This window comes from Lissotriton helveticus, chromosome 9 (assembly GCF_964261635.1).
Source record: "Lissotriton helveticus chromosome 9, aLisHel1.1, whole genome shotgun sequence".
Lineage (NCBI taxonomy): Eukaryota > Metazoa > Chordata > Amphibia > Caudata > Salamandridae > Lissotriton > Lissotriton helveticus.
Window position 1 is genome coordinate 992,638,842 of NC_136070.1, and position 20,036 is coordinate 992,658,877.

The following is a 20,036-nucleotide window of genomic DNA, read 5'->3' on the forward strand; positions in this document are numbered from 1 at the left end:
GGTGTGTTGAACTGGAGGAGTTGGTGTGTGTTTTCTTTGTGATAAAAGGAGCTTGCACGGGAGGTGTACCTCTGGTGGCGTGCAGGAGGTCCTGCAGAGACACTGGACGAGAAGGTGGACATCTTGCTGTGTGTTAGATGTCTTGCAGAGGCATTGGGGAGTAATGCCAAAAGGAGTGGCTTGTGTATCTGATGATCCTGTTTTAGGGGAAGAGGTTCATGTGTAGCCCAGCTGGTTCCCAGTAGAATGGGAGGGGTGTAGGGGCTCACGTCCTGTCTCAGTGGAGGCAGAGTGAGTGTGGGACGGTGTGTCCCACGGTGGCCCGTAACCCTGTCTCAGGGCCTGGAGGGTTCCCTAAGGGAGCGCCAGGACAGGGGCCTAGGCTGTACTTACAGGTCATTTGAGGAGGATCTTCCTTTGTCTAGAGGACGGGGAGTGTCTGTAACCAGAACTCCGGTGGTCCTGGTGTTGGGCAGTACCTCTCCTAAGTAGAGGGTGCAGAAGTCACTGGTTGAGGAGTGAGAGGGGGAAAGAGTCCCCAGTGGAAGAACCAGTGGGTCAGGGGCCAGCCCGACGGGCTGGGCCACCAGTGAGTGACCATGGTGATGCCACTTCTGTCCTGGGGGATCTCTGCGCCCTGTCAGGTGGACAGGAGGTCGCGAGGTTAGAGCCAGGCAGACTGTCACACGACACAGTAGTTATGTGTCACCCTCAGGGTGGGGGGCATGCGTGCTCCCCGTGAAGTCCTGGTTCGCTGTGCATTTGACCGTCTAGAGTGCTTGACCATTTGTGGGGCCTCTGGAGGTCGTTCCCCGAGGAGGGGGGAGGTTCAGGTTCAGCCTGACCTGGAAGGAAGGGCATCTGTAACCAGTGTCCTGACCGGTTTGGCTTCCAGGGGTACCGCTCCAAGGTGGGAGAGTGCAGAACTCTGGAAGGGGGTGCAGAGGGAGGGCGTCCTTGCCTCTGACGCCCGGTGCAACCTGAGGGTTTAGACCCTAGGTTGGGAGATTAGAAAACTTCCAGGTCAAGAAGGAATCTCTGCCGAAGTAGATCAGCTGAAGAGACTGAGGAGGCTGCCCTTGCTGTGTGTTCTGGGGCTCACCTGCAGTTTGTTGTTTCGACTAAGGTAGAGGAAAAGGGACTTTGCTGTGTGCTGTGTCCCCCCACCTGCTTGAAGAGGGACTGTGTTGTGTGCTTTGTACCTCCGAAGTGAAATAGTTTCCAGATCCCAGGTGGTAGACCAGTTGATGGAGAGAGGTCCTGATCTGGTGGGAGAGTTGTGTTCTGGTAGGTGCTTCCCTGGGAGGGTGCGGAACCCCAGAAGTAGAGGTAGGGTGGGGCATTCTTGCCCGTGACCTCTGGACAGCCTGAGGGTGCGGACCCTAGGTTGAAGAATCAGTGGTAGTTGTAGCTACACTGAGAGGGAGAGTGGAAAATGGGGATTGTGTGCCAGGGGTTACTGCCCCCCACTCTGTGAAGTGGTCAGGACCTGTGAAATCTGGATGGCCTAGGGCCTGGTTCTGGCTATGGACGACTAGAGAGTGCCAGTGGGGTATCCTAGTTTGGCCAGAGAGTTCTGGTTTGGAGGTAACCATGTGGGTTCAGAATGGCGTCGAACCGGAGGGTGTCAATGCCGTGCGGGCCCGCGTCCGTATTCTATCGCCTAAAGCAGGGAAGCCCATCACGGTGGTGATTGGTCTGCCCTGCGTTTTGGCTGGAAGGGGGTTGTGTTGGACCTGGGCCTTTTGGCAGGTTCACCCCGCAACTTTTTGCTTTAGCCTAGCCTGTTTCTGTAACCTGGTGTTGGTGATTTTAGGCCTCTGCGCACTTTTTCACTGTGGTACAGTGTAAAGTGTGTGAGCTCTCTGTGTATGTGTGGTGAGTGGCCTGTCCTCCCATAGGAATGCATGGGGGTATGTGTGTCCATGGTTGTTCCTGATGTTTGGGGAGTGCAGGGTCGAGTTTGGTATGTGCGAACTCGTGAGATTGAATGCTGCGCGATGATGTGTGCGGCTTTAATGTGTCTAGTGTGGAAGTGCCACTTCTAGAAGTTGGTGTGTCTGTGCAGTGAATGTGCTGGCTTGTGATTGGCTGGAGCTGGCTGGTGTGCCTGGCTCCAGAAGTCAGGATGAGTATGCCCCGGTGGTGAATGGGAGATCTGCATGATTGATGTGAGGGAGGAGTACACCTGGGACCTGAATAGGGCTGGGCTTTCCCCACACAATGCTGGCTCTGCCCCCTGTGGTGCGACTGATGACCCTAGCCTGGCCAATGAATGGGAAGAGGGGCTGAGCACCACACAGTGCTCCAAAACCAGTTGCATCTGGTTTCCCCTTCACCCTGTAGCCACAGACAAAGGGAAATGGTGTATAAAAAGAGGCTGTGACCTCATTTAAAATGTTCTTGTTTCTGACTGGAATCTACCAGGGGCGTGCTGCTGCTGGTTCCCAGGGGAAGGCTTGCCTCCCTGGGCCCTGCCCAGCCCCTGGATTGCAGGAGGACTTCTTTTGGACCCTTCTGCCTGGCCTGAGGATGGCTGGGAGACTTTCTCCTTGCCCTGGAGACCTTTTGCTGGGACCCCTTTGCTCTGGGAGTCTTTCCTTGGGGGCTTGATGGTTGCTGTGCCCCAGAACCTAGTGGGTGCCTTATTTTTCCTAAAGGAGCGCTTTGTTTCCGCCCTGCAGCAATGGGCTGCAGTGAGTGCTGGGGATTCTCCCTGCCTTGTGCTCCTCGCAGGTGCCCACCCTGCATTATGCCCATTTATATTGCTAATTACGGGTGTCACCCCATTTATTTAATTATTTAGGCGCAGGTGCCCACCCTACGCCTTCCTTCTTATTTATACTCTAATTCGAGGGTGCCCACCCCTCATTTTGCCCCCGAGAATCACCGTCGCGGCCCGAGCCGCAGTAAAAGATTGCCGCCACCCGCGGCCCACCTGGGTGTGGGCGGGGCCGCAGGACGGAAGAGGAAGGGCGACCATGATACTCCGGGGCTTCCGGTGCAAAGGGGAAGCCCCACGCGCCGGCCGGAAAACGATGAGGAGTGAAGGGAGAAGCGTTTGTCAGGGCAGGACTCCCGTGTGCTGAAGGGAGCCCCGCCTGCCTTTGCCCGTAAAGCCCCGGGTCCCAGGAGGGGGACCGGGTGAAGAGGAGACCGTCGAGAGAAGTGCCGCCATCCCCGTGAAGAGGAGCCCCCAGCGAGCAGCTCGGTGAGTGAGGAAGGGCTGGGGGAGGCTCCTTGGGGAATGTTGATGGTGCCTGATCAGGGCACAGGGTGATGTGCGCTTCTGAGCGGCCCCGTCCTGCAGTGGGCCGCTCAAACGTAACCATGGTAAATTAAAAGGGGCCAGAGGGCCCATGAGCCTTTTGGTTGGTGCCCCCAGTGTGGGGCTGATCTTCACAGTGGCACCGCAGTTGCGGGCCGCTGCAACGAGGCAGGCATGATTTTGGTCCCGGAGCCAGCCAGCTCTACTAGCCCATTGCCCACCAGTGCTTGCGGGCATATTTTCTTAAGAGAGCATCGTGGGCACATTTATTTAAAACGGCAGCTGGTCGCTCACCCGTGTTTATGGGGCCATGTGTTTATTTCCAAGCCCAGATGGCTCCAGATGTTGCCCGGGCCTGAATGGCTCCACCGTCGTAGCTTATGGGGCCTCTAGAGCCCGAGGGGCTCCCCCATTACTGCCAGATGGGCCCGTAGTTGCCCCAGTTGTAGGATAGGCATGTCGAGAGGCCGTGTTTTCCCCATGGGATGCCTTAGTGTTTGGGGAACATCTTTATTTATCAGAGCCCAGGGTGGCTCCAGCCTGCGCATATTTGTTTTCAGAGCCAGATGGCTCAGTCTGGCGCAGTTTTGGTCCTAGGGCCAGTGAGGGCCCTGTCACAGTTTTGCTGATTCCCAGCTGCCCAGCAATTAGTGGGCAGCTGCACCGTTTAGGCGCCAAGGGAGAGAGAGTCCCTGAGAAGGACAGAAGTGGCACGGAGGTGCCAGGCCTTCTACAGCTGCGCAGCACTTAGTGCCAGCTGCAGCGTTTAGGCCCTTGTGATTTGTCCCAGCTGCCCAGCAAGTAGTGGGCAGCTGCAACGTTTAGGTTTGCGCCGGTGGCGCACCCCTGACTGGCGCTGCATTGGCAGCGCGCCCTTACATTCTGGACACAGGGCATTTGAGCCCCTCCTTGAGATGGCCAGTTGGCCAGGGGGGCTGGTATGTGGATAGGGCGCAAGGCCCTAAAGTGATTTTTGCGCAATGTGAACTTCCACTATGTTTGTGATGATAATTGCCTAATGGGATTTATGGGCTAGAGTGATGTGGTGCTAGGAAATGTATGGTTTATAGTTGGCGCACCCTGTATCTGATACCTCTAAAACTTTGGTTTGTGATTATGAGGTTGTTTTACCTATGTAGGTTTATGCTATTGAAATGTTTTCACTCTGTGAGTTACGCCCCTAAATGTGAGTTATTCTTAGGGGTTAGGGTCTAATGTGTTTAGACTAGTGAGGAGATTGCCTACTGTATTTCTACTGGTTAGGCCTAAAGTGATTTATGCATAATGTGCTTTGTCTTTATGCTTGTGTTATACTTCTAAAGGTGCTCATGCTTAGAAGTTTGCTTTGCCTAGTATGTTATACTAGTGAGTTTGTGTCCCTGCGTGATCTAGGCCGATGGTTATTAGTATTGCGTAGTGTGTACCTACCTTTACCAGTGGTTACTGGTGGTGTTCTACAATTGTCAGTTTGTGCTACAACTGATCTAAGTACTAGTTCTAACAAGTGCTTGTTTCTGACAGTGGCCCACGTGGCACTGTCCTATGTAAATAATCCTGTGTGAATATTGCCCGTGCCAGTTGGCACAATGTATATTGTGTGATACTATCTGATGTGTTTTTGATAATACAAAAGTTATTTTTATATACCCTTGTGTGGAGTTCCTTTTGTGGTGTGCCTGGGATGTTGTTGCTGTGTGCGTGCCCAAATGCTTTACACATCGTCTCCGGGATAAGCCTGTCTGCTCGTGCCAAGCTACCAAGGGGGTGAGCAGGGGTCATCTTGGCGTGTGACTCCCCTTGCCCTGACTAGAATGGTGGTTTCTGCCTGGCTTGGGCGCAAGCCTTAGCCAACCAGAAATCCCAGTTCTAACACAGCTCAAAAAGGGATGAAAGCGTGGGAGTGGCTTGTCCTTTGAAAGTGCCAGAGCACCAAAATGCAGAACAATGGGTTGTCATGTAAGGCTTTGAGTGAGCAGCCGGACAGGATCGCCAATTGGAGGCCAACAGTGCCAAATAGGGTTCAGCCTTGCAGCCAGGGGCCCCTTCCCTGGGACTCGCAGCCATGATCCAGTACTGTGAGGCCCAGAAAAGGTGGGATCCTTCCCCTATTCGCTCCAGGGCTACACATATATGCGAGGCCCAGAAGAGAGGTGCTTCTCCCCTGGGGCTCGCAGTGCTGACCAGTGGCATAACGAAACTGGAGGGGCCCCTGTGGGCACCCGGCAATTCCCCGGGGGGCTGCCAGGGTTGGGGGCCGGTTTTGGGCCCCTGGGGGCCGATTTTGTTACAGATCCGTTTTGGCAGCATAGCTGCAATATCGGCCGCTGTAACGGTATCGGTAGAAACCAGCCCTGGTAAACAGCTTGGTCGCACCCCCAAACCCCTGTGGGGCTGGCCAAGCACTTTGTGAAGGCCAGTTTTGGGTCCCAGTGTGGCCCTGGGGGCCCGCTGCAAAGTGCATGGGGGGGCACCCACGCTCCAGACCCTGTCAGGAGCTCTCAGGTCAGGTGCCCACCACCTGTGCACAGTGCCGAAGGGGGCGCCGTGGAGCTCAGGGGGCCCCCTTGAGCTCGGGATCCCCCCGCACTGTGGGGGCTGCAGGTGATATTGTTACAGCATAGGTGCAAGGCCCCGTCCGTACGGAGGGAGCGGGGGGCACTGGGCAGCTGCCCATGCTTAGAACGGCTCTGCTGCTATAGTTACGTTATACAAATATTAAAATTTATAAACAAACTACTATTAGCGATAACGATTACCTGATGTTTCTGATGCATTGAATACAGTAGAGATGGAGGAAAAAGGTGACAGACAGTGAACGTGAAAGATTATGCAACAATGTTGGTATTATACCCAGTGGGTTTATTGTTTTAGATGAGGAGGGATTAGGAATGAGAGAAAGAACAAGTAGTGAAGTGAGGGACAGAGAGAAAAAGAGAGGGGCAGAGAAGACAGGTGAGTGATGGGGACAGAGAGGGAGGAGAGAGAGTGGGAACAGAGACATAGGGATGGAGAGAGGGAGGGGAAGGAGGAGAGAAAAAGAGAAAGAGTGACATGGAGAATCATAGAGGGAGACGGAAATTTGGCGAAGAGAGAGTAGGTGAAGAGAGAGAAAGACAGAAAAAGGAGATACATTTATGGAGAGAGAGAGAGAGAGAGAGAGAGAGAGAGGGGGGGGTAGAAAGAGAGAGAGGGGGGGGGTAGAAAGAGAGAGTGACAGAGTTATAGTGCTTTGAAGTGGAGAGAATCAAAAGACCAAATCATCTCTTCACCGTTCTCTTGATTTAATGTTACCGCTCCTATCGAAATTGTAGGCCATTTCAATTAAGTACATATTTGTAGAGAGCGAGGGGACCTCATGGGTTTAAATCCCCTTTGCATGGAAGTTATGGGTGCCATGTGTCCTGGAAGGGCCAGGAGATGGCAAGTAATAAAGAATTTGCGTAAAATTCTCATCTTTCTATTGTAATTTGACATTTATTCCTCTGTTTATTTTTATAATAATAAATTAGAAATAGCTCAAATAGCTCTCAAATCAGCTGTGCCAAGTTTGCCAGTTTTATTAATGATGAGCTGCTCCAGTCCAGGTTTTTTTCTTTGAATCCTGGGACTTGTAGACCTAGTTTCCAAAACCAGCACTACAAGCCCCAGAATAAAAAAAAACAACTTGGACTGGCACAGCTTGTCATGCATGGACCTCTGAAACTCGGCAGCTATGTACTTTTTATGAGATGTTTTTATATGTTTGCAGATATAAGTTTATATTCAAAAGAGCAAAAATGCAGGATTGCTTTTCCCAAACCACTCTCTAGCATGGACATAAAAATACAGGTCAGGCCGGAAAAATAGATGCCAGGTGGCATCCCTATAACTGCAAGGTGGTATCTCTAAGCAGTGCAGCTAAGCAGTCAATGCAGGCGGTGTGGGAGTCGCGAGAGATAGGTGCAGTTTGTTGTTTGCTCACACAATAAAAACGCCAGGTTAATTAGGTGAATGTAACCTCCCTGCCTGTGCCATCCCCTCCGAAGTGGTAGATGTGCCAAGAGCGGCTAATCAAGCTCTGGTAATGAGAGATAGTGCAGAGATAGACGAGGCTACAGGAGTTCTCTTTGTAAGATGAAACAAGGGGCAGAAAATTACTTTCTGGAAGTGCATTGTTCTTGTAACCGGTGCCGGGAACGTACAAGTGGGTGCCTTTGTACATGGGAGGAATACTGTCCTTTGAAATACGAAGGTTCGTGGAGCTCAGGTTGCGGGAAAGCATTGCTTGCTAGATAACGTCTCTGCGCTGCGAGGCCTCAGGGTAGTTACGCGCTATACAAATGCAATTTTTCATTTAATTTCATTTCATTTCTGTGATGGAAGTGCACGTGCGTGCTCGGAAAAACGACGTCACGGCGCAGTGCGTGCTGTTCCTGACAGGGCACGAGGATTCAAGTATGCCTGGAGGGCCTAATCTGACACCAGGGTTATGGATTTCGAAGAAATGCAATTCCAGATTAATTCAAAGTATAATATTCGGAAAGGTCCCATGATTATTTTACATTCTGTGTCATTTAATGTTGCCCCACAGCACTAGGGAGACCAGAATTTGAGAAGCAAAAACCGGGACAGGTCAGATGTAAAAGTAAAACTAAAGTCTTTGGGGCCATATGTATCAAAAAAGAGTTTTGGGATCCTCAACTTGCGATTTTTAGTGAATCGCAATTAGAGAATCGCAAAATGCGATGGATGTAGGATTTGTTAAATTTTTTGCAAATCCTACATATTCCTTATTTGTGAATCGCAAATTGAGATTCGCTATTAACCCCTTCCATGCTGCCGTCGGCCATTGGCCGACGGCAACGCTACCTCGCTGGTGCTGCCGTCGGCCAATGGCCGACGCGGCCCCGCCCGTTTTGCGGAAGTGCCGCACTTCCGCAAAATCGCGGGCGCAGTGGAGGGGTTAAGGAATACCTTCCCATGCATTCCTATGGGCTAGGAGGCCCATAGGAATGAATGGGACGACATTCTCAATTTGCGATTACCAATCAGAGAATCGCAATTTGAGAAAGTAATTTCAAGGTAGCAAGGGTGCCAAAAGGACACCCTGTTACACCCCTGAAATATGCATGTGTGCACATTTTGCATGCATACGGGCATGTATGTGCAACATATGGCACTTTTAAAAAATCAAAAATGTGCTTTTTTAAAGAAAATCGCAAATTACCACCAATTTTGACATTCCTTAAGGCCATATAGCAAATTTCTGGTGCTTCCAGAATTGCATTTCAGGAATCGCAATTTGCATTTCCTTAATTGAATTTGCAAAATATAGAATAGCAAATTTAGTAATTCTCTATTTTGCGATGGCCTTTTGGGATGATACAGTCCAAAAGGCTTTTTCCAATTCGCAAGCAGGCCGCTTCTGAGAATCTGCCCATCTGCACGGGAAAAAGGCTTGATACATATGGCCCTTAGTCTTATTTCTATATCTGGACTATCCTGTTTTTTTGCATAGCTTTAAATAAATATATAATTGTATAATATATATATATATATATATATATATATATATATATATATATATATATATACATATATATATATATATATACATATATATACACACACACCTAGACCTTTAAATGACACAAACTAGCAAGGCTATGTTTATGTAGCCACAGCAATCGCAGGAACTCCACCTTGCGTCACCCCCCCCCCTCCCCCTCCCCCTCCCCCCATTCCCGACCCCTTCTTCTCCGCCCTCTGTGTCTTTGCTGGGATCAGGCAGTGACCTACTCCTGTAGTGCCTAGGAGAAGCAAACACATTATGGCATACCTCAGAGGCGCCTGAAAGGACAGCATACCTGAAAATTCGGCAGCGCAGGAAGACTTGACCTTTGTCCCAAAAATTGGGTCATGTATTAGAAATTAACAAAAGTGTTGGGACACCGGGTCTGTCCGGGGAAATCCACAAGGTCAGGTCAACCTACACAACACTCACTGACTGAAATCTCAAAAACGCACAGAGGACAGCACTGACATTCCGATAGCATGTGACGTTTCTGCCCTCGCTCTCGCTAATGCTGTGTCCCTGAAACCTAAAGCACACTTAAAATGAGACTCAAGCTTGAGTGTCTGTTAGCGCTTTTCTTCGTCGGGCCCATAAAGCACTATCTGACTAATTGAAATCCACACCTGAGGCTAGTCATCAGATCAATACATTTAAATAGCATGAAGCACATTTGGCTCGACAAGGAAGACAGAAAGTGGTTATATTTTCAAACCATAAAGATTTTTCAAAAAGGTTAAAGGATTTACAAGTTTAAAACCCATTGTGGGCAGAAGCTTTACACTCCCACACATTTTTACGTCAAATGTAAGCTTAACACAGACACTGAGCCTCTCGTTGGACAATCAATGACCAAATCTGTCCGATTATGTCGATGTCACACTACCTTCTGTTGTCATATGTAGGTTTTCTGCCCATAAACAAATCCTTGGGTATTAAGAAGTGAATTTGCTGCTACTGCTGCTTCAACCTGCACATTTAACTCCAGAGTTGTTGTTGCATGAGCATTTAGCAAAACTATACTGGCTCCAGCTCAGTTGCGGCTCCCAGAGTAAAGTTCCATTAGTATGTCCATGTTCGCCTTGGCTATAAAGCCACTGGTGCATTTGTAGCATATAGGAGTCAGGAGTGGAATATTAAACTATCAGGCAGAATGAATGAATGAATGTTGGGATTTCTAAAGCGCGTTGCAAGTCCGAGAAGTGTCCCTGCGCAACATGGAATGTGAGAGTCAAAGATTAGGAAAAAGCTCATTACAGTGAAGAGTCAAGTCTTAAATTGCTTTTTAAACAATTATTCGTTGTTCACTTGGCCTAGTTAAACAGGCAATCTATGCCAAGCTTGATGGCCCGAAAGAGAAAAAGATCTGCCTCCAGATATGGCTCGTTTTACCCTCTGAACGTTGGCCAAGTGAACGGCGCAAAGATCTGAAGGGAGAGTAGAATCTGATTTTGGAGGGCAGATAATCTGGGCCAGATTGGTGCAGAGACATATGCATAACGGTCAAGGTCTTCAAAAAGATCGTATTTCCGACAGCAAGCCAATGCAGATTCTTCAGATGAGAAGTAATAGAGGCTCGCCTGGGTAGTTATAAAGCCAAGCGAGCAGCTGCGTTATGAACTGTTTGTAGTTTCTGCAGCAGACATTTTGGGAGTCCAACATAAAGGGTATTTGCATAATCCAGTCAGGACACCAACAGAGCCAGTGAACCTAACAGGCAAGGAGAGGATTCACAGAATGTTTGTGCCTGTGCGCAACAGTCCAAAGTATAGGCCAACTACCGAGTTTATTTGGGTTTGTAAAGTTAGTAGTTTATCAGTCTTTACACCCAGGTTTTTCACTATTTCAGTTTGGGTGTTAGGAGAAGAAACCTCATCTGGCCAGTGAGTTTGTAGGTTGAAGGTAAAATTGTGGCCAACGCTTAGATTCTAAGTCTTATCAGTGTTGCACTTGAGTTGATTAAAATCCATCCACTGAAAGACCGCAGATAAACAGGGTTAAATGGAGTCTTGATTGAGTGGCTCATCTTTCTTAAAGACAAAGAGTTACTGCGTGTCATCAGGGTACAATACCATTTTGGTCCCAAAGGACTTGACCACAGTAGCCAGAGGTGTCAGATAGATGTTAAACATGGTTGGGCTGAGGGACGAGCCCTGGGGCACTTCTTTTGAGACTTTACTCTTGCTAGAGGAAAAAGGTGACAACCAAACCTCTTGGTATCTGTCCTTGAGAAAGGAAGCCAGTCATCTTAAAGCCGTACCCCTAATCCCAATGCCAAACAGCTGTGTAGTTGCCTGGAGTGCTGGACCAGATCGAAAGCAGCCGAGAGTTCTAGTAAGACTGGGACTGCTTTGCCACCAGCATATGAAGGAAATCTCTTTAGACACTTCCAGAAGGCCAGTCTCTGTGAGCCTTTTTGACTCAAAGCGGTTTGAAAGCTGTCCATTGACGAACTTCTCTCCAATGTATGATGGAGCAGGCAACAGAGAGATGGGTCTATAGTTACTTGGAACATCTGGGTCTGAATATTTTTTTTGTGTTAGGAGTGACAGAATCTTAGCTTGCTTCCAGGTGGAGGGAACGATCCCAGATGCCGGGGATCTGTTAAGGAAGTTCAGCACTGGGTTGATGGCATCCACTTCCTTTACAAAAGCAGACGGGGCCAGGGTTCAGATGGAGAGCCAGATCTGAGATTTGAAATGGCCAGTCTCGAGTCCTCTAGTAGAACTGGGTCAAAGGAGGAAAGGTCACAATGAACAGCATCCGGAGGAGGAAGGCAGAAAACAGGAGGATTCATTGTCGTAAGGCTACTTTGGATCTCTGCAATTTTATCCCTAAAGAAAGAAGAAAGTTGTCCACACCATTTGGTCAAGGGAGCTGCGCTATGGTGACATGCTACAGGATTGAGGGATTTTTTTACACTCTTGAATATCTCAGTTGGTTTATTATCTGCGCTTCGATCTTATCTTCAAAGGGATTTTATTTTAGTAGCATTGATTAGATTAGTATAACTTTTGAGTGTTGCCTTGTATTTAATTTATCCTGCATCTTGCAATTGCTAAAACAGACTCTTTCGGTTTTCTTACAGGCTTTTTGCCTCCCTAAGAGCTTTGTTAAACCAGGGGCTGGAGGTCTTAGATCTGCCTCCCACTCTAATCGGAGGGGTTAGTTGTACCACTGCGGATCAAACCAAATTATCAAAAACCTGAATGTCTGAATCCAGTGGGCTGGCAAATGTGGGTACCGTTTTTTTCGGAGTGGTAAGCAAGCTGTCTTGAGAGATCCTGGAGACAGGCCAGAGTTTATCCATGGGGTGCAAAGTTTTCCGATTTCTATGAGAAGTTGCCACCTATCCAAATTGGATTAAAAAGTGATCAGTTGCTAGGGAGAATATTGAGTATACTTTGATATGTATTTGAAATGATTAGGTCAATAGAATGGCCACCGCAGTGTTTTGGGTCAATAACTGACTGAGAAAAGACAAGTGGGCCATTATTTCAGTAAGACTGAGAGTGTCCTTATCAAAGGGGAACCCCAATGGATATTGAAGTCCCCAAGTATCAAACAAAGAGAGAAGCCTAGTACAGCCTGGGATGCCACTTCAATCACGGACTTAAGAAAAGGGCCGGCACCCTCAGGGGGACGATAGATCAGAAGGTCCCCGACCATATGTTGGGGAGTCAGAGTTAGGCAGATGCCCAAGGTGTTGCCTCTACAAGTTCTTTAGCCAAGAAGGTAGTGCACAGAAACATGTCTTTAAAAATAATAGCTACACTACCACCTATGCCATTGTAGTGGTCAAGATTCTGAATCTTGTATTCTGAAGAAATGGAGGTTTTAGGGAGAAGTTTGGAAGATGCTGACATCCAGGATTCGGTAATAAAGAGGAAGTCAGGTCTCTTGGCACAGAGAAGATCATGAATGTATGCAGACTGCATGTTTTGGCAGTGACCGTACATTAACAAGGAGGCCCTTGAAGGAAGGATGGTAAGGATGCTACCATTTGTCATGTTAGAGGAGGGTACCCTAGGCTTCCAGCCCCAAAATGCACAGGCCAGAGAAGCAACCACCCGTAAAGGTAATGGTAAACATGGACAATGGATGGGTTAGTTAAGGGCGAGTAGACCTTCTTCAGAACACTTCAAGCATACCTTGGAGATGTGGGAAAAAGGAGCATAGTGGCTGGTGCTGGCCACTTCCGGGATGCTGAGGAGCTCAAACAGGCTTGCCTTTTGTGCACCTTTGGCGTATATCGCCACAGGCCCATTTAAATGTTGCGGGGAGTGCCGAGCAGAGCGCAAACTGCCCCGCCCACAAGCAGTGCTGGAACAGGGAGCCAGAAAGTCAAGGCAGCGTGGTAGAATTACACTGCCGCAATATGAACCAGACTGTGCAAGAGAGCAGGAGGCTATGCCTATGCAGACAAACAATGCAAAAAGGCTGATGAGTGCTTATTCAACCAAGCCCCTAGGGAAACAGATCCCCTAAAACAACATACAATTCACTCAGCACATAAAAACCTTTAAAACCATGTGATATCTGCTGATAATGTTTTGTTTTAGCTATGCTACCTAGAGCATAGTATATCAGAGATAACAAATGCTCTAGCAGATTTTGGTCAGGTGGCAGGGCTAAAAGTTAGCTGGAGAAATCATTTCTGTTTAGGCAACCTAATGCCCCAGACTCACAGCCACAACTGAACAACCTACTGGTATGGGAGCTGAGACATTCAAATATATGGGGATACAGATTCATAGTGAAGATGCAAGAATGATAGCAGGCAATGTGGGTTAAAGCAATAAATATGTTTAGACAATCTATCTCCTTCTAGAACACACTGCCCCTTTCACCTATTGGGAGAGTGACCATAGCAAAGATGGCAGTATTGGCGTGCCTACTCTTTCACTTTCCTGCTCTATCTATTGTAATAAAATCTGAGGCATCCATAGAGCTTAACACGCTGTGTACTGACTTGTGGACTAGAGGAAAACATTGGCCTTAAATAAAACCCAAAGGACACTCAATAAGGGAGGTTTCACCAAATGATATACTTGGCGTCACAGCTACAGTGGCCAACTAAATGGTTAGCAGGGATTGCCGATTCACTGGGTAAAGAGTTACAAACTGAAATGGGAGGGTACACAGTACCGTAAACCCTGTTGGGTCCAAAGAAGGTGGAAGTTCCCTTGTCCACAGTGACTGTTACTGTCAGACATTGCTGGTAGAGATGCTGGAAAAAGCGCCATACACCTTTGGCGTACTCTTCAACTATATTGATATGGTGAATCCCGAAGTTCTGGAATATAGCATGAATGAGGGATGTCCGTCCCAGATTACAAAGGCGTTCACAGAAACACTATAAGAAGACCCTGTGGTTAATTTGTAAAAAAACATACGTGTGGGGGCTCTTGTCAGGAGGCAGCTTGAACCAGCCCATTTCTCTTGTTAGCATCACCTAAAATAGAACCAACTACTAACCATGAAAGTGGGGAGAGGATGTGGTGCAATGGGCAAAATCTGCCGACTTCGGGGCTAGTTTGAGTCTCGGCATCAGCTCAACATCCTGTGATTCTGGGCAATCGCGATGGGGGGGATTTCGTGGGGTGATGCAGAAGGAAAATTAAATAAATAATTAATTTTCCCTCTGCATCGTACTTTGAAATCCCCCCCAATGCGACCCCACCGATGTTACCTGCAAGGACCGCGGCTGGATTCTGGGTAAATCACTTAATCTCCCCGTAAATGAATATGCCTTTAACTGGTTCTCCTGAAAAGCACTGCTGTTGACGATTAAGTGCTGATGCTCAAACCACCGACTCAAATCAAGCACTAGGGAGCCCTTTACCACAGCAGTGTGTTATGCACATTTGATAAACTCAGAGCAGAATGTGGTTTGGGCCAGGGTCCGTTCGCGATTTAGGAGGCTTTGGTAGCAGTGCTGAGGTTAACTTGGGGGGAGATGGATAAGGAAGATCCGATAGGTTGCAAATCCTGCTGTAACACACTTTTGGTAAACATGTTGTTATAGTACTATGTAAAGTCATGATGCCTGGTTTTTCTCGGGTGATTCCAAAATCATAGCGAGAATTGAGGTCACGCCTGTTGCATGTTTATTAGGCCATATAAGACTGTCTAAAAATATTAAAAGTACAAACAGATCTTGTGTTGGTGCAACAAGCAACATAGTCCAGCCATGCACTGGCTTGCGAGGAGAGCTTTAAAAAGCAAGAGACTGACAGGCCTCAAAAGATGGGCAGAGATGGCGGCAGATATGGCACAGAGAAGTAGGGGCAGGACAGCTCTGGGTGCTGAATGGGATGCTGTAATGCCACTCCTAGAAACAAGGCTGGAACAGCATCCCCTTGACGAAAGATGTTAGATGCTCACGTCCCCACGTGGTTGCTGGGGAATTGTAAAATTACCTGCTTATTAGTGAATGTGTAAAACAACGTACTGTTAAGAATGCGACAAGTATATGCACTGTACTTGTACATATATGTAAAGTTCTCTCCCACAGACCCAATCACGGGACAACTCATTACAATGTACCCAGTGTGAAGTCATGCGATATACTTATGACGTTGGACGGTTAATTGGTACCCGCTTGACTGTGTCACCCGGATATGTAGTGCAAATGAGTCATAACAAGTTTGTTATAGATTTTGCATGCATGTTTTGTTTAGTTAACATGTTGAGACTTGCCCCGAAGCTACCCAGCGTACTCTTGCAGCTTTTGTGTAGAAAAACTGCTTGTACCCAGCTGTGCCATATGTTCATGCCTAGATTTGTAAACTAAAAAAGGAACACACAGTAACTTTAAAAAAATGCCATTAGTATTTCACTTCTGCTCTTGAGATCACTGTCATTTCGTGTCTGACATCTTAGGTCGCGACTAGAACAGGAAACAACGTTTCCTCCTCTGTACAGTGACAAGTAGGTAAGTGGTTTGTGGAAATATGAGAACAGGAAACAGTTTCCTCCTCTGTACAGTGACAAGTAGGTAAGTAGTTTGTGGAAATATTGTGCTCTACAGTTTCCACAGTGTCTAAACGTTTCGACAACTTACAACTTTAGTTAAACTGTATTATTTAATCATTATAAAAAAAAAATAAGCTAACCAAAACACAGAGGTCTAGCTTCTGTTCGCAGCAGTTAGTCTGGTCACTAAATATAGATATTAGACAATACAAGCACAGCACACGTTCTGGTCTTGAAATACACAATTTGGAACAAAAACAAATGGGTGTTGGGAACTAGATGAAGTAAAAGGTGAGATGTAAAGAAGGAGGAGGCCAGGATGAAAGCGGGGGACTAAATGCAATCACCTCTCCAGAGGCAGGGGGTCAGTGAGCCGCATGGCAACCCCCTGCAGGAGACTACGGCCAATCTAAAGTTTGTCGGATGGGGTACTTCCTCATAAACGTGACTGATATTGCAACTGCCATATTACAAGTACATTATATCTAAGGCTTCCAGTTTTCCGTTTTTACAGATTTTTACAAATAAATACAGACAGAAGACACTCTATTTCCTGTCTGTATTTATTTTTAAAAGCGGAAAAATACAGAAAATGGTGCTCCGCAGGTAGACACCATTGGGATTTAAAAACAGATGAGATTCTCTTAAATATAGGCATATGTTAACATGTATTTATATATGATGCTGATATTTACCTGTCAGAGTTTTGTTTTATTATATGTACCTGCTTAATTTGCTAAAACGCAAAAGTCATCAAAGTACGAGTGCATGTTGATCAGTTAAATAATTGTGGGAACATACCATTTTACGTATCAGTTTATTCTCAAAACATAAAATATGGATAAAAACCAATAAGATGTCCCAAAAATAAATATGGATAAATACAGATGGAAATGTTTAGAAAATAAATACCATAAAACCGGGAACCCTAATTATATCAAAGGGCTTAGCTTGGTCAGTGTGATTTGGGGGGTGTGAGCCTCAGATTTCCCAACAATCAATCTGAGATATCTTGTTAAAACATATTATATGAGAAGGCGGACATACGGGGGGCATGAGGGACAGTGGAAAGAGACCGGAGTGTGAATTGTTAGGGGTACTTAAAACACAATATTTTTCAAACTAATCAAAGTTTTTTAAGGCCTTCAATACACAGACGAGAGGGAGTGTGTGTGTGTTTGTCAGTGTGGGCATGTAAAAATCTCAGGTAAAATCCGACAGACCACACTTCACATTACCCGGCTGAAAGAACTTGCACCCAACTATTTACAACAGAATACATTTTTTAGGGGCATGTGACACCCCAATCACCACCTGTCGCTACGCCCCTGAATATACCCTATTGCACTTGTAATATGGTGGGAAGAAAATATGTCACATTTGTGACGCAGTATCCCATCTGCCTAGCTCTAAATCAGAACCTAGCTAACTACAAAGGTGGGTACCTCACAGTAATACACTAAAAAGAGAAGGAGCTTCTGCCCTGGCCGATGTACTTGTCGCAATCCTGAATCTCCCAAGTGTGCAGCTTCTGAAACTGCTATGAACTATTCAGCATTTTTTAACTTACTACAAGTTCGGCATGTGAAGTGGCTTTTAAAGTGTTACTTTTTAGTAGATCTTGCGTTAAATAGTTGCTACAATTGCTGGAATGATCAGGCCAAATTCTGTTGACTGCTAAAGGTTCAAGTGATGCCTCAAGATGATGGCTTAAGAGAGGTTCATCTCTGCCAGGAGTGAGTTGGCCTGCAGTTTTAACTAATTTCACAAGAAAAGCCAGAACTCTGACTAAAGAGTCTTACCTTACTGTTAAATTGGCATGACTTAAACAGCATCCTAGCTATGACACACCTGCTAAGTTACACCCTGGTTAATGGGCCAGCAATGCCAATTCTACACTGATCTTAACCGCATGCGTGCGGCGGCTTTTTTCGCGCTGCGCGGCTTTTTTTTAAAAAGCCGCGTTACATGACGAGCTGAGCTCGTCATCAGCGCCCAAGTGGTTAAACAATGAAGCTACTGCATACATAACATTTCACAGTTAGTGAGCAGGCTCCAATGACAAAGAAACAAAATGTAAACATGGATTCTTTTATCAGTTCTTACCCAGAATCCTTGAGGAGCTGAGGAGTACATGACAGGATAGCTTTTATTACCATTAAACCATCCGTGCCTCCACAAAGGGCATCATGATCCTCATATCTGTGGATAAAAAACATAGCTAACTAAATGTTTGTTCGCAGGAATGACTCCAGAAAATGTTCTTGCAATATATATACCATGCTATTCTCAACACTAACAGAATTTCAGTGATAACTGTTGCAATCAGACAGAGATGGAATGTTTGCAGCTCATAAAGGGCCATATGTACCAAAACTGGAAATTACCTAATTGCGATTTTCTGCGACTCAGCCTGCCTCATGAATATTAATGAGGTATGTCGCAATTTGTGACCTGTTGGGAATCGCTAAAACCACTGGGATGGTGGACTGCTGGGGTCAGCAGACCATCATGTCTGGGATTGCTTTTAAATAAAGCAATCTTATTTTTTTTAATGCAGCCTGTTTTCCTCAATGGAAAACGGGATACATTTAAAAAGAAAAATTTAAAATATTCTTTTCATTTTTTAAGAGCAGGCAGTGGTCTGTGGGACCACTACCTGCTCTGATAAAACATTTTCCCTACTATTCCCAAAGGGGAAGTGGTCCATTGGGGACCCCTTCCCATTTGTGATTGGTTACTACCTACTTGGAGTAGGAGGTAAAATGCTCATATTTTGCGATCGCATTTTGTTCGTAAAAGATTCTTACATACCGCTGTGATTCAGTATTAGGAAGGGACGCCTTAAACAAGCCCTAATATCGAATTGGTATGTATTCGCAATTCCATACTGCGATTCAGTAACATGTTACCGAATCGCAAATTGGAATTAATTCATACCAAAATGCATTTTACCAGTCGCAAACGGTCTGATTCTGCTAATCAGACTGTTTGCGACCAGTAAAATGCACGATACATGTGGCCCAAAGAGCAGAAAGGTCCTCTTTTCCATTATCCTATCAATCATCTGAAAAATGTTCGAGCACTGCAAGCCAACAGAGAACTCTCATCTCCTCATCCCTTAAAGTGAGAGGGGGTGCACCAAACCATTACCTCTGAAAAGGAGAACACCACTCCCATCCGTTTTGGTTGATCATAAATAGAAGGCTTCCCTACTTTCATTCTGAAAAATCTCAATTCCCTCTGCCACAGAATTCTAATCAATGAAAAGAATTACATGGTCCAACTTTCAGCATCAATAGACTCACTACGTCCTCAAGGTTTCTTTGAATAAAAAATGAATGCCATCAGGTCCCGACAGCGATGTAAGAGAAACGTCAAGTAAAGATGAATATACATGATGGTGAGAATAACAAAACAAAGAAGATGCACCTTAAGATCTCAGGAGCCAGGCTTTGCATGTCCTCTTCAAACACATATGGCGGATTACTGACAATCGCGTCTACTGGTGCCCAGGGGAGCAATTCCTCTATTGGATCTATAAAAATAAAAATCAAGGGTAACTAGTTATAGCAAACTGAACATGACTAATATTAAAAGCATCTATAAAAAATTTCAATTAAAAAAAAAACAGGTCAGAAATATGCCAACATGATCCAGCTCCCATTTAGAAATCTATACAACGAGTCATAGGTGACCTTCAAGAATGATATACTGAGGGCACTTATGATAAGGTGCCAGATGTAGAAAGCTCTTTTGCAGTCACAAACACCCCGATTCGCAGAATCAGGCTGTTTGTGACCGCAAAAAAGCTTTTCACAATGTACAAAAGGCAAATAGCGATTTTGTACAGGAGGATGAGCGATCTCTTACATCGCTCCTAAAGTGTGGAACAACCTCCCCGTTCACATCAGAGTCTCCTCCTCTCTTCTCGAATTCTGCAAGAAGCTGAAGAACTCGGCTTTTAATTATTCAGCCTACTATAGGCAGGGCTAGGCACACATTCCTACTCAGTGCCAGGATACACTTGCAGGTGATAGTGCGCTTGCAAATACATAACATAACCTAATACAACTGCCAAATGTTGAACGAAATTAAGTCAGTGATACACTGATTTCATTACAGACTGCCATGTATTCATGTTTTTATATCTAGCATTATATTTGTCTCACCGCTGATGTTGAATGCTTGCATTAACTAGCACATCTTCTAAAGTTTCCAAAGTATTTTAAATTATAC

The 20,036-nt window shown here is 46.3% G+C and overlaps 1 protein-coding gene across 5 annotated transcripts in view; it reads right to left on the reverse strand.

The window, feature by feature from the left end:
• Positions 1–20,036, reverse strand: part of HEMK1 (HemK methyltransferase 1, mitochondrial release factors N(5)-glutamine) — a 259,343-nt gene that overhangs the window by 13,804 nt on the left and 225,503 nt on the right. For all 5 annotated transcript variants that reach the window (XM_078661300.1, XM_078661299.1, XM_078661298.1 and 2 more), the window contains 2 exons: positions 19,230–19,335; positions 17,904–17,999 (listed from right to left, as the gene is read on the reverse strand). In XM_078661300.1, the coding sequence (XP_078517426.1) occupies positions 17,904–17,999; positions 19,230–19,335 (202 nt within the window). The remainder of the gene's footprint in view (positions 1–17,903; positions 18,000–19,229; positions 19,336–20,036) is intronic.